Raw genomic sequence first — 14,207 nt, forward strand, 5'->3', positions numbered from 1 at the left:
ACATTATTTAAAATAAACATTACTATTATTTGGGCTAGTGTCCTCCTGTTAGTAATTAATACCTGTCTTATATCATCTATACGTCTTGATATACTTTCTTGTATAACAATAAGGGACGAGACGAGCAGAACGTTCAGCTGATGATAATTGATGTCTTGCCCATTACAATGTAGTGCTGCTCAGGTTTCCGTTTCAGGTTGAAAAACCCCAAAATTCTGAGCGGCACTACAACTGCGCTTGTCATCTTGAGACGGAAGATGTTTTTTTTTGCCCAGTAATTTCACTAGCTACGGCGCCCTTCAGACCGAAACACAGTCGTGCTTGTACATAACTACTTCATGGTAGAAATAGGCGCCGTTGTGGCACCCATAATCTAGCCGGCATCCTATGCAAAGGAGCCTCCCAATGGTAATAATACTATACTAAAACTATGATAGCTGTGAAAACACAATGTAATGTAAATGGTCATAATTCTTATAGAAAGGAGATGGACAAAGATACTAACTTTATGGAAAGCCCCATTGGTAAAGCGCTATAGAGAACGATTATCAACTATATGGAAAGATGATCTAGAAGAAACCTGATCTACAGTGGCAAAAAATAGCCCAAGGCAAATGGAAGGCTTTGCATAAGGCCTTTCCCGTTACAAAAGGTATACACCTTATACTTAAAAAGTTTTTTTTTAATTTAACAATTATTAATATAATTTTTGTATGCTTTGTATACAGGTAGATACAGTGATTTACTTTTTGTGTTAATTTGAAAGTCTGGAAATAAAGGGCTTTATAGTAACTTACCCAATAATGTTTTCATACATTATTGGGTATTTCATATATTTCGTTTCAAATTCATATTTATTTGTGTAAAAGTATGTTTGATCGAAAACTATCCTGTTTGATTTATAAACGCTTCGGAATATTATAACTTTAAATTCTCGTGAAATATTGTGTGTCTGATAATATAAACTTTACTGTTTTGTGAAAATGTCAGACTACTTTGGTTGTGTTCAATGATATAAATATAATAAATATGTGTTTTTATTCAACCCCTACAATTTAAACAAACTTAATTTTGTCTTTAATAGAGTTTGATTCATTCTTTTTTTCTCTTTTTTGATGAACTAGTGTTGAGTTTTATCAGTAGGCGGATTTTTGCGGATGATACCGGCTTGGTGCGGTACCAAAGTGGTATTTTGCCGCTCTGAAGCAGTAATGTTTTTTCTTTACTTCAGGGACATTATATTAATATAGATTATAGATAGTTATTATAATGTTGCCCCACTTGCATACATAAGAGCTTTAAGGGTAAATGTTTTACAATAAAGTCCCAGCCACTGTTCAGCCATTATCTATAAATAAATATAAATGTTTTATAAAAAAAATGGCTCTGTCATAAGTCCTATAACTCCACAGCTGGCCGGAGAGCCAGGGACTAAGATTATGATTAATTTATAGCAATAGCAATGAAAGTACAATATCGTATATTTTTATAAAAAGAGCGCAAAAAAAGAATGCTGGGAGAGTTCCTTGCGCCGTTTCTTCTCTCTCAGACCGCCATTATTTCCGAAGCGGTAGTAATATCTAGTATATTGGAAATGACATCAAAAAGAATTCTAAAGGAATCAATTTTGAGTCAAAATCTTTAGTCTAAGGTGTGAATACAAAATTGCATTAGGGCCAGTGGGAGGCTCTTTTGCACCGGATGCCGGCTAGATTATAGGTACCACATTACTTTACGGCGCCTTTTTCTGCCTTGAAGCATTAATGTGTAAGCGTAGCTGTGTTTCGGTCTGATATGCGATGTAGCTAGTGAAATTACTGGGCAAATGAGACTTAACATCTTATGTTTCAAGGTGACGAGATCAATTGTAGTACCAGTTTTTCACGAATCCTGAGCTTCACTGCATTGTAATTCGTTTGTTATGGTATCTTAAATACTATCTTTTTCTGAAAAAAAAAAGCTGTATTCTATCTTTTATTTAGCTGCTGGTTTTATTGTATGTCAATTATTTGTTGTAATTCAAATGTTTGTAGCATTTAAAAAAAATATAACCTTCTGACAGTTAGCTCTTTAACAACAATAAGATTTAATCCTATATGAAAAAATTATATATCGAGCAAAAGGTAAAGAATTTTAACAAAGAAAAACTCTTTACGTTAAATATTTGATAGAAAATCTAGGTCAGTAATATATCTGATCCATAAAATGGATCCAATTATCGGGGTATTGAGCAGAATTATTTGAAATAACTTGTAAGAAACCTTTTTTTACTAACTTTATTCAGCTCTATTATCTTTTTTTTTGTTCGCAAATAGAGAGTTGAGACTTGTTAGAAATCAAAGAAGTCTTTTAGCGAAACTATTAGTCTTAGATAAGAGTTTATTGAATAAGGCGTTACTTTGCGGAAATCCATAATTATACAAATTATTTAAGTTTTTCTTTAGTGTTAATTCCGCCAATATATTGGCGGAATTAACACTAAAGAAAACTTAAATAATTTGTATTAGATAAGAGTATAAAGTGACATACATCCAACCACTTACGGCCGTTCCCAATATACTATCTACAAATAGAGATAAATTACTACCTTCTACTGTCAGTAATTAGCTGTCAATAATCTTAAACTGTCCAAATATAACAGATAAGTCATTCATATCGGCTTATATTGGGACCCTTGCATTGCAATTTTCATACAAACTTTATATCGCTGGTAAGCTATCCGTCGTCCCAACGACAGAAAGCGTGTAGGGATAAGGTGAGATACCGTCGAAAAGTTTATTGGGACAGAAAAGTCAACGATAGTTACGATTTTTGTCTCAAGTAAGAGATTGACTGAATTTTGGGAACGGCCGTTAGTGCATGAAAGAGTGTATAGGTGCCTTGATACTTCCGAATGGTAAAAACATTTGTATCTGAAACTAATTAATGCAGTGTTAGATATCATTATAATATTTTAATAAGTTATATTAAATTTTTTGAGAAAAAATGATCAGTCGGGTTGTATTTATTAATTTTAAAAAATTAACTGTGAACTAGTTATTAATAAAATAAAGAATGTGTTAATAAAAGAATAGCAAATAAACAATCAAACTATGGCATGTTGTTCCTTGTATGGTGCTTAAAGGACAATTTTCTAAAATACCGGCTACGCTGCTGGGATTCTTCCGGTGTCTCATGAGAATGTTGACGGCGATGATCATATCGTTTGTCCTCATCATCCACAAATTATTATTAATTATCCTATATTTGAAAAACAGTCAAATCTAAATATTGATATTGTATCAGTTGGAAATGACTTCTTATTAGCAATCTAGTAATACCCAAGATTCACACTATGACCTATCATAATAGTGAAGCGATGACGACACATTGACAAACAAAAACAAAAATTGATAATCAACTGGATTAACAAACACGCTCAAAAATTGTCTGAAGCAAAGCTTTGGTAATGCATATATTAGGCAAAGTTTTCGTTCGGTTGTGTTTCGACCGCGCTTTGAATACAACGCCACGCAATGACAATTTGTTCAATGAAAAACTGGCCAAATATTATTCAAACTTTAAAAAATGATAGAAGGTCTTATTTCAGCTAAGCACCCCCTTAAAAAAGTTGTGTAACTTGACATTTTTAATTATTTTGCCAAATAATTACATTTCAATTGCTAATAATAAATGTTCTTGCCTCGTGTTCGCATCCGAGCTTCTAATGAGTAAGTTGAGTTAATCTTCGTCCACCTTTTGGATAAATTAAATTAATTATTATTAGAAGAAAAGTCACATTTACTGTTTATTAATTTCGGTGGCCCACCAAGCGGTGACAAAACGCTAATTGGGCTAGAAATGACTCAAAGTATATTTCGTTGAGTGACTTTCTGTGTAGCTGTGGGGTAATTTTGCCTTTGATGGACTGCCCCGTCGCGTGTTCTAGGCGTGTTATTTATATCATTGTATTTAAAAACTGAGATTGTTATTGTTTTTGGATGCAGAAGGGAGAACGTGTATTTCGGAAAATGTTATCATTCAAAAACCCTTTTAGCCATGGTTCCATAGCCAAATGGCAAAAAATGGAACCTTTATAGATTCGTCATGACTGTCTGTCTGCCCGTGTATGTTACAGCCATTTTTTTCCAAAACCATAAGAACTATGCTGTTGAAACTTGGTAAGTAGATGTATTTTCTGAACAACATTAACATTTTCACACAAAAATAGAGATTTTTTCTCATTAAATTTTCGGGGTTGCCCATACTAAGAATTGACATTCAAAAATTTTTTTTCATCAAACTCATACGAGTGGGGTATTTATAGATAGGTCTTCAAAAATTATATTGAGATTTTCGATGAATTATAACTATACCAATCGTAGGTTTAATTTGCATAGCAATCTACCTCGAAATAAGATTCATATAAATAAAATAAAAAGCCTTAATTGTTGTTAACAAGTTTTACACATAGTAGTTTCATGTGCCTAAAATTAATTTGCTTATGACTACTATCTAAAAAAACACATTTTACTATTAACTAGAGTTTAACTAATATACTAACAATTTTAATATCTATTGATTATCGGCAAACGGTAGTTCGGTTACAACTTGTCTTCCGACAAAAGCCTCCTCTAAAGCTCTCCAGTCTTTTCTCATTTTTGCAGTGCGAGTCCATGTTGGGCCCGCTATTTTCTTAATGTCATCCTCCCATCTCTGCCTGTCTTCCTCTATGTCTCTTTACGTCTAAAGGGTACCATTCTGTGATAAGTTTTGTCCATTTTTCTTGCTTTTCTCTCATCATATGCCCTGTCCACCTCCACTTCAGCTGTTGTGTATGCATTCTCAAACTTGGTTTTACTTTTGATGTCTATTAATTTTTCTTGGTCTTTTCTTTTGACACCTATTGTACTTCTTTCTATGCTGTTTTGAAGATTCATATAATATGTTGTAAACGGGAGCAAAAACGGGAACCAGAACTGGAGTAAGACATGAGATAATCTTTAATTCTGAACTCGCTTATTATTTTTAAAAACCCTTTATCTACGCGGATGCAGTTGTGGGCATCAGCTAGTAATATTATATATTCAAATGAGTTGTGGTAATTTCTGAAGGAAAGACGTTCTTATTAAATTATTAAATGTTATTTAATACCACAAATACCACAGTGTCCGAATACGAAGGTTTTCAACCAGTGTGAGTTGTCAGTGATGTCTTACGGTACGCAGACATGGTCGCTAACTATGGATCTGATGAGAAAGCTCGTGGTTGCTCATCCCTCTGAGGATAATGAATAGAGAAGGCTATGCTCGGAGATTCCCTGCGAGACCGAATTGGAAATGAGGAGAACCGTAGGAGAACCAAAGTCACCGACATAGCCCCAATTGATTACGAAACTGAAGTGGCAGTGGGCGGGGCACATAGTTCGACGGACAGATGGCCGGTGGGGCAGTAAAGTCCTCGAATAGCGACCACGTACCGTAAGACGCAGTCAGTGTCAAAAGGCCCCCCCACAAGACGGACAGACGATCTGGTCAAGATCGCTCAAGAGCGCAGGCGCTGCCCTCATCCAACTTATTCGGTCCTGACCGATCGTCGTGGAAATCTTTTGGGGGGCCTTTGTCCAGCAGTGCACGTCTTCCGGCTGATGATGATGATGATGATGACGTTCTTTAAAAATATTTGAATTTATGACTTAGATAATTGTATCTTTAACCAATAGGTATATGAAACAGTCATAGCTAACTCAGCTCATTACGTTCAAATACTGATTGATTTGCATGAGACAATATCGTTCATTATAATGAGAACTACAATGTAGTTGCTGACCGGAAGTGGTCGAACGTTGAGCTTCCGTACTGTACATAGCTGTGTTAGCGTTTCCGGTTCCGCCTTGCTTGTGCCGACCGGCCGAAAGTATGTGTATGTAAAATAAGATACTATGTATCTTACTCGTAACTACAAATTTAAATAGGTACTTAAATCTAGATTTTAACTATAAACTTAAATGGTAAGGTTTTTTGTAATTGCACTATTTCAAATGTGAGTTATATTCATGAATAAATATAAGAATAAATATGGTTCATTACTTACTTTTTGTTACTTCTAATTAGTTTTTAAAACTTATAAATAGATACTTAGAAATAGATAAGACTATTTCATTAACATTTATATATGGACCTTTTGTTGTCTTAAATAAATAAATAAATAGTAAATAGTAAAAATAAATAGACAACATAATATACCTAGTCGCGCCTTAAATACTGTTACAATTAAAAATAAACAAATTATTACATTTAAATTTCGAATCTGTAATTTTTATATGAATGTTCATTGAGTTTTCTCATCTTGGCGCCAATACATTGTACAATATTTTGTAATATTAAAATGGAGTGGGGTGATAAAGAGAAATGAATCTGATAATAATATCAGATTAATATTATCAAATTATATATAAATAATAAAGAGAGCTGTTAATACATTACACATTGTAGGTATGGAGCCAAATGAATTTTTTAAAACTCTCCATACGCTTCGTATTAGTAAAATGTTTATGTACCGGGCTACTAAAAGGTACAATGGAAGGAGGTCTCCTTTGTCTGTAACAGAAAAAGATCTTGCCGTCCACGTAGTGTTCTTACGAAAAAGGTGGTCAAAACGGTAAGGGAAGGAATTCGAAGAAATCCAGTCCGAAAGCAAAAGATTTTAGCTCGGGAGATAAAGATAGCACATAGAACCATGTTGCGTATTTTTACAGATGACTTCGGACTTGCAGCCTTTGAGAGACGAACTGGTCATTTAACAACTGATTATTCAAAAGCAATAGGATGGTACAATCGAAAGAACTGCAGAAGCAGTAGGCCAAGGGAGGTCAGGTCACAGAAAAATATAGAAAGTTTTTAATTCTCTAAGCGCCATGATAATTTGGTGTCTCTAAAACAATCCGTACGATCAGCAGGGAAGATTTTGCCAATGGAAAGAGTGCGTGCTTATATTGATAAGTGACCTCAACGTTTAAAGGACTGTATTGCTGCAAATGGAGTCCACTTCGAATGAACTTTTTATATTTTATATTGTTTTATATTATTTATGTAAACTGAAACACTTTAAATGTAATAAATGTTATTTGCAATAGAAAATTTCTTTTTCTTTGTTTTAGTATTTATGGCAAGACAGGTAGTTTGATACAGTTTTCTACAGGATCCTGTGTAGTAGTATACGTGCTGCAATACCAACAGTCACACGAGTATACCGTTTATTATTATTATTATGATTTGGATCATAAAATGCACTAAATCTTAGGATCTATTGTGCCCCCTGCTTGCGCTAGCGCGCCTACTGTCAACTCAAAAGTTAGGTAAGAGAATCGAGGCTACAAACTAGGAAACGTGTTACTGTGCCGAGTGTTTTATTATATCCTCGAGACCTATTACTTTTAAAAGGCGTAGGATCCTCAGAGGGTCCAGGCAGAGCACGTCATCTGCTTTAAGTGAAGGTATTTTAGGACACCCTAGCCTGATTCTGGCAATGGCTTCGCATTCTAAAAGGATGTGTATGGGGTCTTCAGCGGCTTCGCAGCAGAATTTGCAAAGGTTCACTGAGACCCATTCTGGCTAGGTGCCTATTCAGCTTGCAATGACCGGATAGGAGCCCTGTGAGGGAGAGTATCCTCTTTACAGTATCCTGCACCGGTCATTCCGAACTTGGCATTCGGTTCTGCAACTACAAACTGGATGACAATATCCAGTAAAAATCAGGATCCAGTTAAATTATACTTTTAGTTTAATGTTAATATTCCCACCAGCTTCCTGCATACCGTATTCAGTAGTATTGTTACTATATCTCTCTTCCTGTTGTCTCAGTCTTCTCAAGATCGAGGACAACATCATCTCAATTTCACGTGGTCATCGATCCAGCCGATATTCAAATTAATTCATTGACTATCATAACTGGCTTGTTCCCGGCGTCTCCAGATTGAACGTAAACACCGGCACTGATTGCTTTGAGGCCTGTTATTAGATTCACTTTGATGTCACTGAGCTCTACAGATATTGCTTCACTGAGCCAGGAATGTTGGAAACTGATTTCTGAACGCCGGTCAAATGTAAGCATAATAATTTGAAACTAATACTAAACAAATTGTCTGAGATTGATAATTGGTCTCCGCTGCACTCGAGCTGGTTACCGCACTACGTAAGAACAATAGGTTTTTTGTTACGGTTACTATTAAATAATAATAATAATAATCGATAATTTGTGTAAAAAGTGTGGCATTTTTCAAATCTTAAACACACGCTTCGTGTTATTTTACAATGAAATTAATAAAAAACAAAATACTTACTGATGATATGTGATCCCTGATTATTTTGCAAAATTTTACATCGCAACCTTCATTTTTGTTTCAATTATTAGGAAAGTTTAACAGAACATGTGGCACGTCGACGTTACACATTGTTCCAGACTCGCCCGCGTACGCCCACTTGGGCGTAGAATTAGTTGCTGCACTACGCGACTACGCCTGCGGTATCTAATTGGAGCGTAGCGGAGACCAATCCTTAATCTATGCCAAATATTATGTATTTAAAACTTGGAAGATTGAAGAGGATATCTGGAAGAATGTTTATTTACCCTCACTATGGAGGAACGATACTCACTCTGGTATTGGAAATAATATTTAAGATCATGGCTTGTGAAAAAAAAATCCAAAAGCTTGTCCACAGACGAGCGTCAGGATATATATCAATATCATTTTCCCTATGTGAGCTATCCAGCTGTTCATTACGTGCACAAATATTGTCAAGCATATTTCATTAAGGCCCAATTAATCTAAACAAAGAGGAAGAGGAGAAAGGACTGAGAAGTAAGTTTTGGAAATTTCATTAAAAAGAGGATAAAATAAATGATAGACGAAAGTATGATGTCCGACATTTTTTCATTAAGATGTACGACTGGCGTTTGATATCTGTATAGAATCGGTGGCGCAGTAGGTAGCGTTGTCAACGTAGCCGTGGATTCTCACCACGGCACACTCGATTTGATTCCGAGGTTTGTAAACGATTCTGGTATTCCTTTGGTGTTACAAGAAAGTGTAGTGAAAAGTGACCCTCACTTTTCAATAAAAATTCACATTTTATTTATGATATCTGCTTCAAAATTTATTCCCAAGGAGATGATTTAAAGTTAGATATTTAAATGGGCAGACCGGTGAGTTAGGAAGAATAAGGCACGAAGCATACGACAAAGTTTCTTACCCAATGGCCCAACTTATATGTGTCATCGCCAAAAGACGAGCATGCTATAATATAAGACCCAAAATTGGAAGAAGTTTAAGCTAGTAGATACTATTGAGAGGCTTCTTTGGACAGGTATCACAGCGAAGAATTTATCTACCTCGAACCATTATTGTGTTTCGGTTTGTCGGGCACCGTAGCTAGCGAAATTACTGAGCTAATGAGACAACATCTTACGTCTCAAAGTGATTGCGTCTCAATTGCAATTCCGATCAAAAGAGGCATTGCATTGTGAACTTCTTGCTTGTCACAATAGCTTTGTAAAATATCTTTTTCTTTTTATACATTTTCTTTTTTTGTGACAATAAGGGACAAGACGAACAGGACGTTCAGCTAATGGTGATTTAATATGCCCTGCCCATTACAGTGCAGTGGCGCTCAGGATTCTTGAAAAAACCAAAAATTCTGAATGGAATTACAATTGCACTCGTCTCCTTGAGACATTCGTTATTAGCATTGTTAAGTCTCATTTGCCCAGTATTTTCACTAGCTACGGCGCCCTTCTGATTTTTACACTTGTTTCTGTTTTAATTGGTTCTTTGGACATACAATTTATTGATCAATTATTCTGAAACAAATTGTAATAAAAACCAATCTCTTTTCAAACCATTTATTCACATCATCAAAAAACAAGCAAATCAGATCTGACTGATCATCAAAATACTCTGTTCACTAATCAATACAAGAACTTATTTCCTACACCCTATATTCAATAGGCCTACATCATTTAAAGTAATTTTATTGAACGATATAAGCACTGTAAACAGTAAAGCTGTTTAAAGTGTTTATTTCGATTCGTTAGCCATTCAATAGCTTATAAATATAATGATAAAAAATCTTATCTGAGGGCTTTGTTACAGTAGTACCGAATAGTCCGCAAATTAACGCTTTCACATTGTCAGAAGTTCTATTGCTTTAGGGCCTACCCGTGTAAAAGTAATATATAGGTACAGCTCGAACAAGACCAGTATTTTATTAATTAATGAATCTTAATTGTTACATTTAAAATAGGTAACATTATATTAATCAGGATAAAATATATTCGTCATTAAATTTAACTTCTTACACAACCCGACATACTGTTTTTTAATTTACTTTTATGTCACTGATGCTTAAATTAATATTCAGCAAGACCAGTGAAATATTGTTGTCAAAATTTATGGCAAACTTACGAACGATATAAAAATATAATTAACTTAAATAAAGTACTAACAATGCTTACAAATACTGGCTCATTTATGTCTCAACATATAAAAAATGGTATATAATTGAAAATAGTACCCCTTAATTTATGTATACAAAAGAAATAGTCATAGCTTGTTTAATTCACAAATAATAAAGTTAAACTTTAAATAATATACAAAACAAAAATTATTTTGTATTTTAAGACATTAAATTTGTTAAATCTTCATTGGTTTCAATAGACCTAACAAACATTGACTATAATAATAAAAATTGCAAAGCCCTCAATTATTCCATTAAAAAAATTCCACATAATCTGTAAATAATTGCAAAAACAAAAGTAGAAAACCTGAAGATTTCATTTCCCACAAAAAATATAAAAATAAAATCGTATTTATATATTTCATAGTTAAATATAAAAGATTTTATATTAAAATACGAAAAAATTATATTAAAATTTATATGTAAAAAGTGCATTGATCTCGCGGAAGGCCCATTGGACTGCTTATTAATATAAAAAAAAAAAAACATAAAATAGTACATGACAAAAGCATAGAAAAGGATTTGGTTGCACCTATACTGACGCGTAACTAAGTTGTACATTAAAACTTTATACAAATTACATCTAAATCATACACAACTTAAACACAATACTAATCTTTGATTCCTTTCTAAAATTACCCTCAAATGAGTTTTATATTCCTCTTTTCTTATTCTTCAAAACAGAGAGTAAGATCCAATTGTTTTAATCAGGACTTTGTATTGTCTCTACTCTAGAAAACAGCACACAATTTCTTAACATTTCCGCACAATAGGACAAATCATCACACACTAATAGCTTAATTATTTTATCTCAGTCTTAATTATTTACTGTGAAATTACTAATATTTTCTCACAATTCATTCAATGTCTCTTAAAAATAAAAAAAATTTTAGTCAAAATTTGTTCTTATTAAAATTATTGTAAGCTTACATAATATTAATACAAAATTTATCTTTATAAAAATCGTCGTTTTAATAAATCTCGATCCTGATGGGAAAATATTAACAACTCACTATATTTACACTTTGTAACTATCCTATTTCCTTACAAATAACGTTTTATTCACGAAAGTTGAGAACTATAATATTATGATGAGACAGTTCTTGAAATTTCAATAAATTTAATAACATCATTCGTCGTCGCCAATTAATATCGCGATGAAGACCTTTTACAAGTACTGCATTGAAAATTATTATGGAATGGAAACTAGTTCATATACTTTTTAAAGAAGGTTGATATTTGCTAAAAATATGCTTACTGTGATTGCTCTTGCAAATCAGTTTTCGAGTAACACGCTAAATTATTGAAATATGTCTTTTCATTGCCAATATCAGTCACCAACTTAAGTTAAGGAGTGCCGTGTACTAACTACAGTGAATATGTAAGTTTTGATATCATAAAACTGTATAGATAGCACGCGAGTTGAATGCAGTCGGGGTCTGGCGTGTAGAGCGGGAGCATCTCCCCCCATTGTCTGCACGCCTCGCCTCACGCGCCTACAATATAGTGCTGTGCCGTAGTCGATGCTTACCATGTTGTCGTTTAATACTAAAGTTGCGAGCCCGTGCTACGTTTTAGATTTTTTATAATGACTGATACAAGGGCATCAGGTTCCGTTTCAAATAAAAAAGTGTGTGTATACTTATTTACGCACGCAAGTAGTTATACTCCTTCGGCCTAACGAAGCAAAAGTCATTCATTAAAATGATTTTTACCTCGTGCTATTCTATGTTGTAAGAAAGAACAATTTTGTAAAAATCTTGCAATCTTGCTTTGACAATTAATTAATAATGAATTCGGCTGGATGGGCTTCAAAACTTTGCCTCTCCTAATAATGGACGAAGAAACCACTCCCACCATTTTTTCATAACGCGCCTAAAGAAGTATAACTTCAAAAATGAGTATTTATTCATCGCAAACCATGAGAAATCGCGAAAAATGTTTAATACATGTGTGTGATGGCCAAGTGTGAAATGGTATAGTTGAAGCATTTTTAAAATTTATCGACACACTCATTATTATGGTTATCGATTATAATTAGGTAACAGCACTATCGCATGCCTGAACTCTGCACTCAACTCGCGCATTATCTACATGTACAAGTGAAACCTGCGTGAACCAACTAGTCGATTTGATAATTTTAATTGTTTTGCTAAAATTATAGTAGATTTTATTTTCCTTGTAAGTATAGTTTAAAGCACTATTTATTTATGATTTTGTCAAACTAGTATTACTCATGTTAAATAATATTTTATGCAAGAGTTGTTTAAAGAGGATGAAAAACGCAATGAATGACGCAACGCGCAAATTATAAATTGGTTAATCGTTAATCGTTTTCTTAAGTTGACATTAAAATGTTAAGTCTTATGATTTAAACATGAAAATATTATGTATGTTCTACGTATTAACTGATATTTCTATGAACCTACCATACCTAACCTAGATTTAGTTGTCTGTGGAACCAAAACAACTGTGCTTTTTTGGCGATATTATATAAGGTAAACTATGCTTTTTTAGACCATTGACTTTTCGAAAGACTTAATAATGTATGTACTTATATTACTGATCGGGGCTATATCAATGACAGATATAGAGAACAGCAGAGGAGTAGCAAAACATATTTAATAACCGTGAACAATAATCTAAAATACCTTATCCGTAGGCGTCATAAGGAATTTGGCCGTTTATATAAACATTTAAATACATTTAAAGCTCCAATTTTTAGGCTTCTACATCTTTGATTTGAGATCACGCTATATTTTTTTTACAATTCCATAACTATTTGAAATTTTTTATTTAAACATGTGTTGCACTTGATCCGATACCTGAAAAATAATTAGATATTATTAATAAAAAATATTTCGAATTTTTCATCTTAATTTTAATTGGAAATGACGACGGAGACACTGGACGGGAGATGGACGATGGATTAAAGGCCGGCAATGCTCCTGTGATTCCTCTGATGTTGGAAGAGATTGTGGGCGGCGGTGATCACTTAACAACAGGTGACCCGTACGCTCGTTTGTCCTCCTATTCCATAAAAAAATGGACACAAAATTGTAAAGATTTGGACAGAAAACTACTTACCAAACGGCATAACGAGCTCTACGAGTAAAAGTCGTATATAATATAGAGTTTGAGTATTATTAATAATAAGACTTTATAAATACTATAAAATTGATATTGGTTATAAGTTGAAATACAAAAAAAAATAAACTTTTTCAATGTAAATATATTTAAAATTTCATAACGAAAAATTTTTCTGAATGTTAACTTTTTTTGTAATCGTTTGTGTACCTAAATATAATAATTATTGGGCGGCGGTGATCACTTAACACCAGGTGACCCGTACGCTTGTTTGTCCTGCTTTTCCATAAAAAAAATAACAGCAATAAAATTAGCTGACGAGCTGACTTTACTGAATCGTGTGTTACATAACTGATTCTGACGTCTCAGTTTCTTTCAATGATGAAAAATAGGCACTTAGAGCGCTCAAAGAAGTTTACACACGAAAAACCTTAAAAGGATACCTTTGACGTTGCCTGAAGTCTTAACTGAGAAGGTTACTTAACATCTAGTTTCCTTTTGAGTGACATTTTGAATGTTCGTCTTTTTATCTATTTGTTTGGCAGGAGTTGGGGGGATATATAAGCAATTTCGTGACAAATTTGCAATACCATTTAATAAGGGTGGTAGAGTAATAATGAGGGATCC

General features: G+C 33.7%; 1 protein-coding gene across 1 annotated transcript in view; it reads right to left on the reverse strand.

Annotated features, from left to right (window-relative positions):
* Window positions 1-10,775: 10,775 nt before the first annotated feature.
* Window positions 10,776-14,207, reverse strand: part of LOC126975619 (irregular chiasm C-roughest protein-like) — a 135,744-nt gene continuing 132,312 nt past the window's right edge. The window contains exon 22 of the mRNA XM_050823611.1: window positions 10,776-13,318. Within this exon, the coding sequence (XP_050679568.1) occupies window positions 13,290-13,318 (29 nt within the window). The 3' untranslated portion in view covers window positions 10,776-13,289. The remainder of the gene's footprint in view (window positions 13,319-14,207) is intronic.

Source organism: Leptidea sinapis, chromosome 2, assembly GCF_905404315.1.
Source record: "Leptidea sinapis chromosome 2, ilLepSina1.1, whole genome shotgun sequence".
In the NCBI taxonomy this organism is placed as follows: domain Eukaryota; kingdom Metazoa; phylum Arthropoda; class Insecta; order Lepidoptera; family Pieridae; genus Leptidea; species Leptidea sinapis.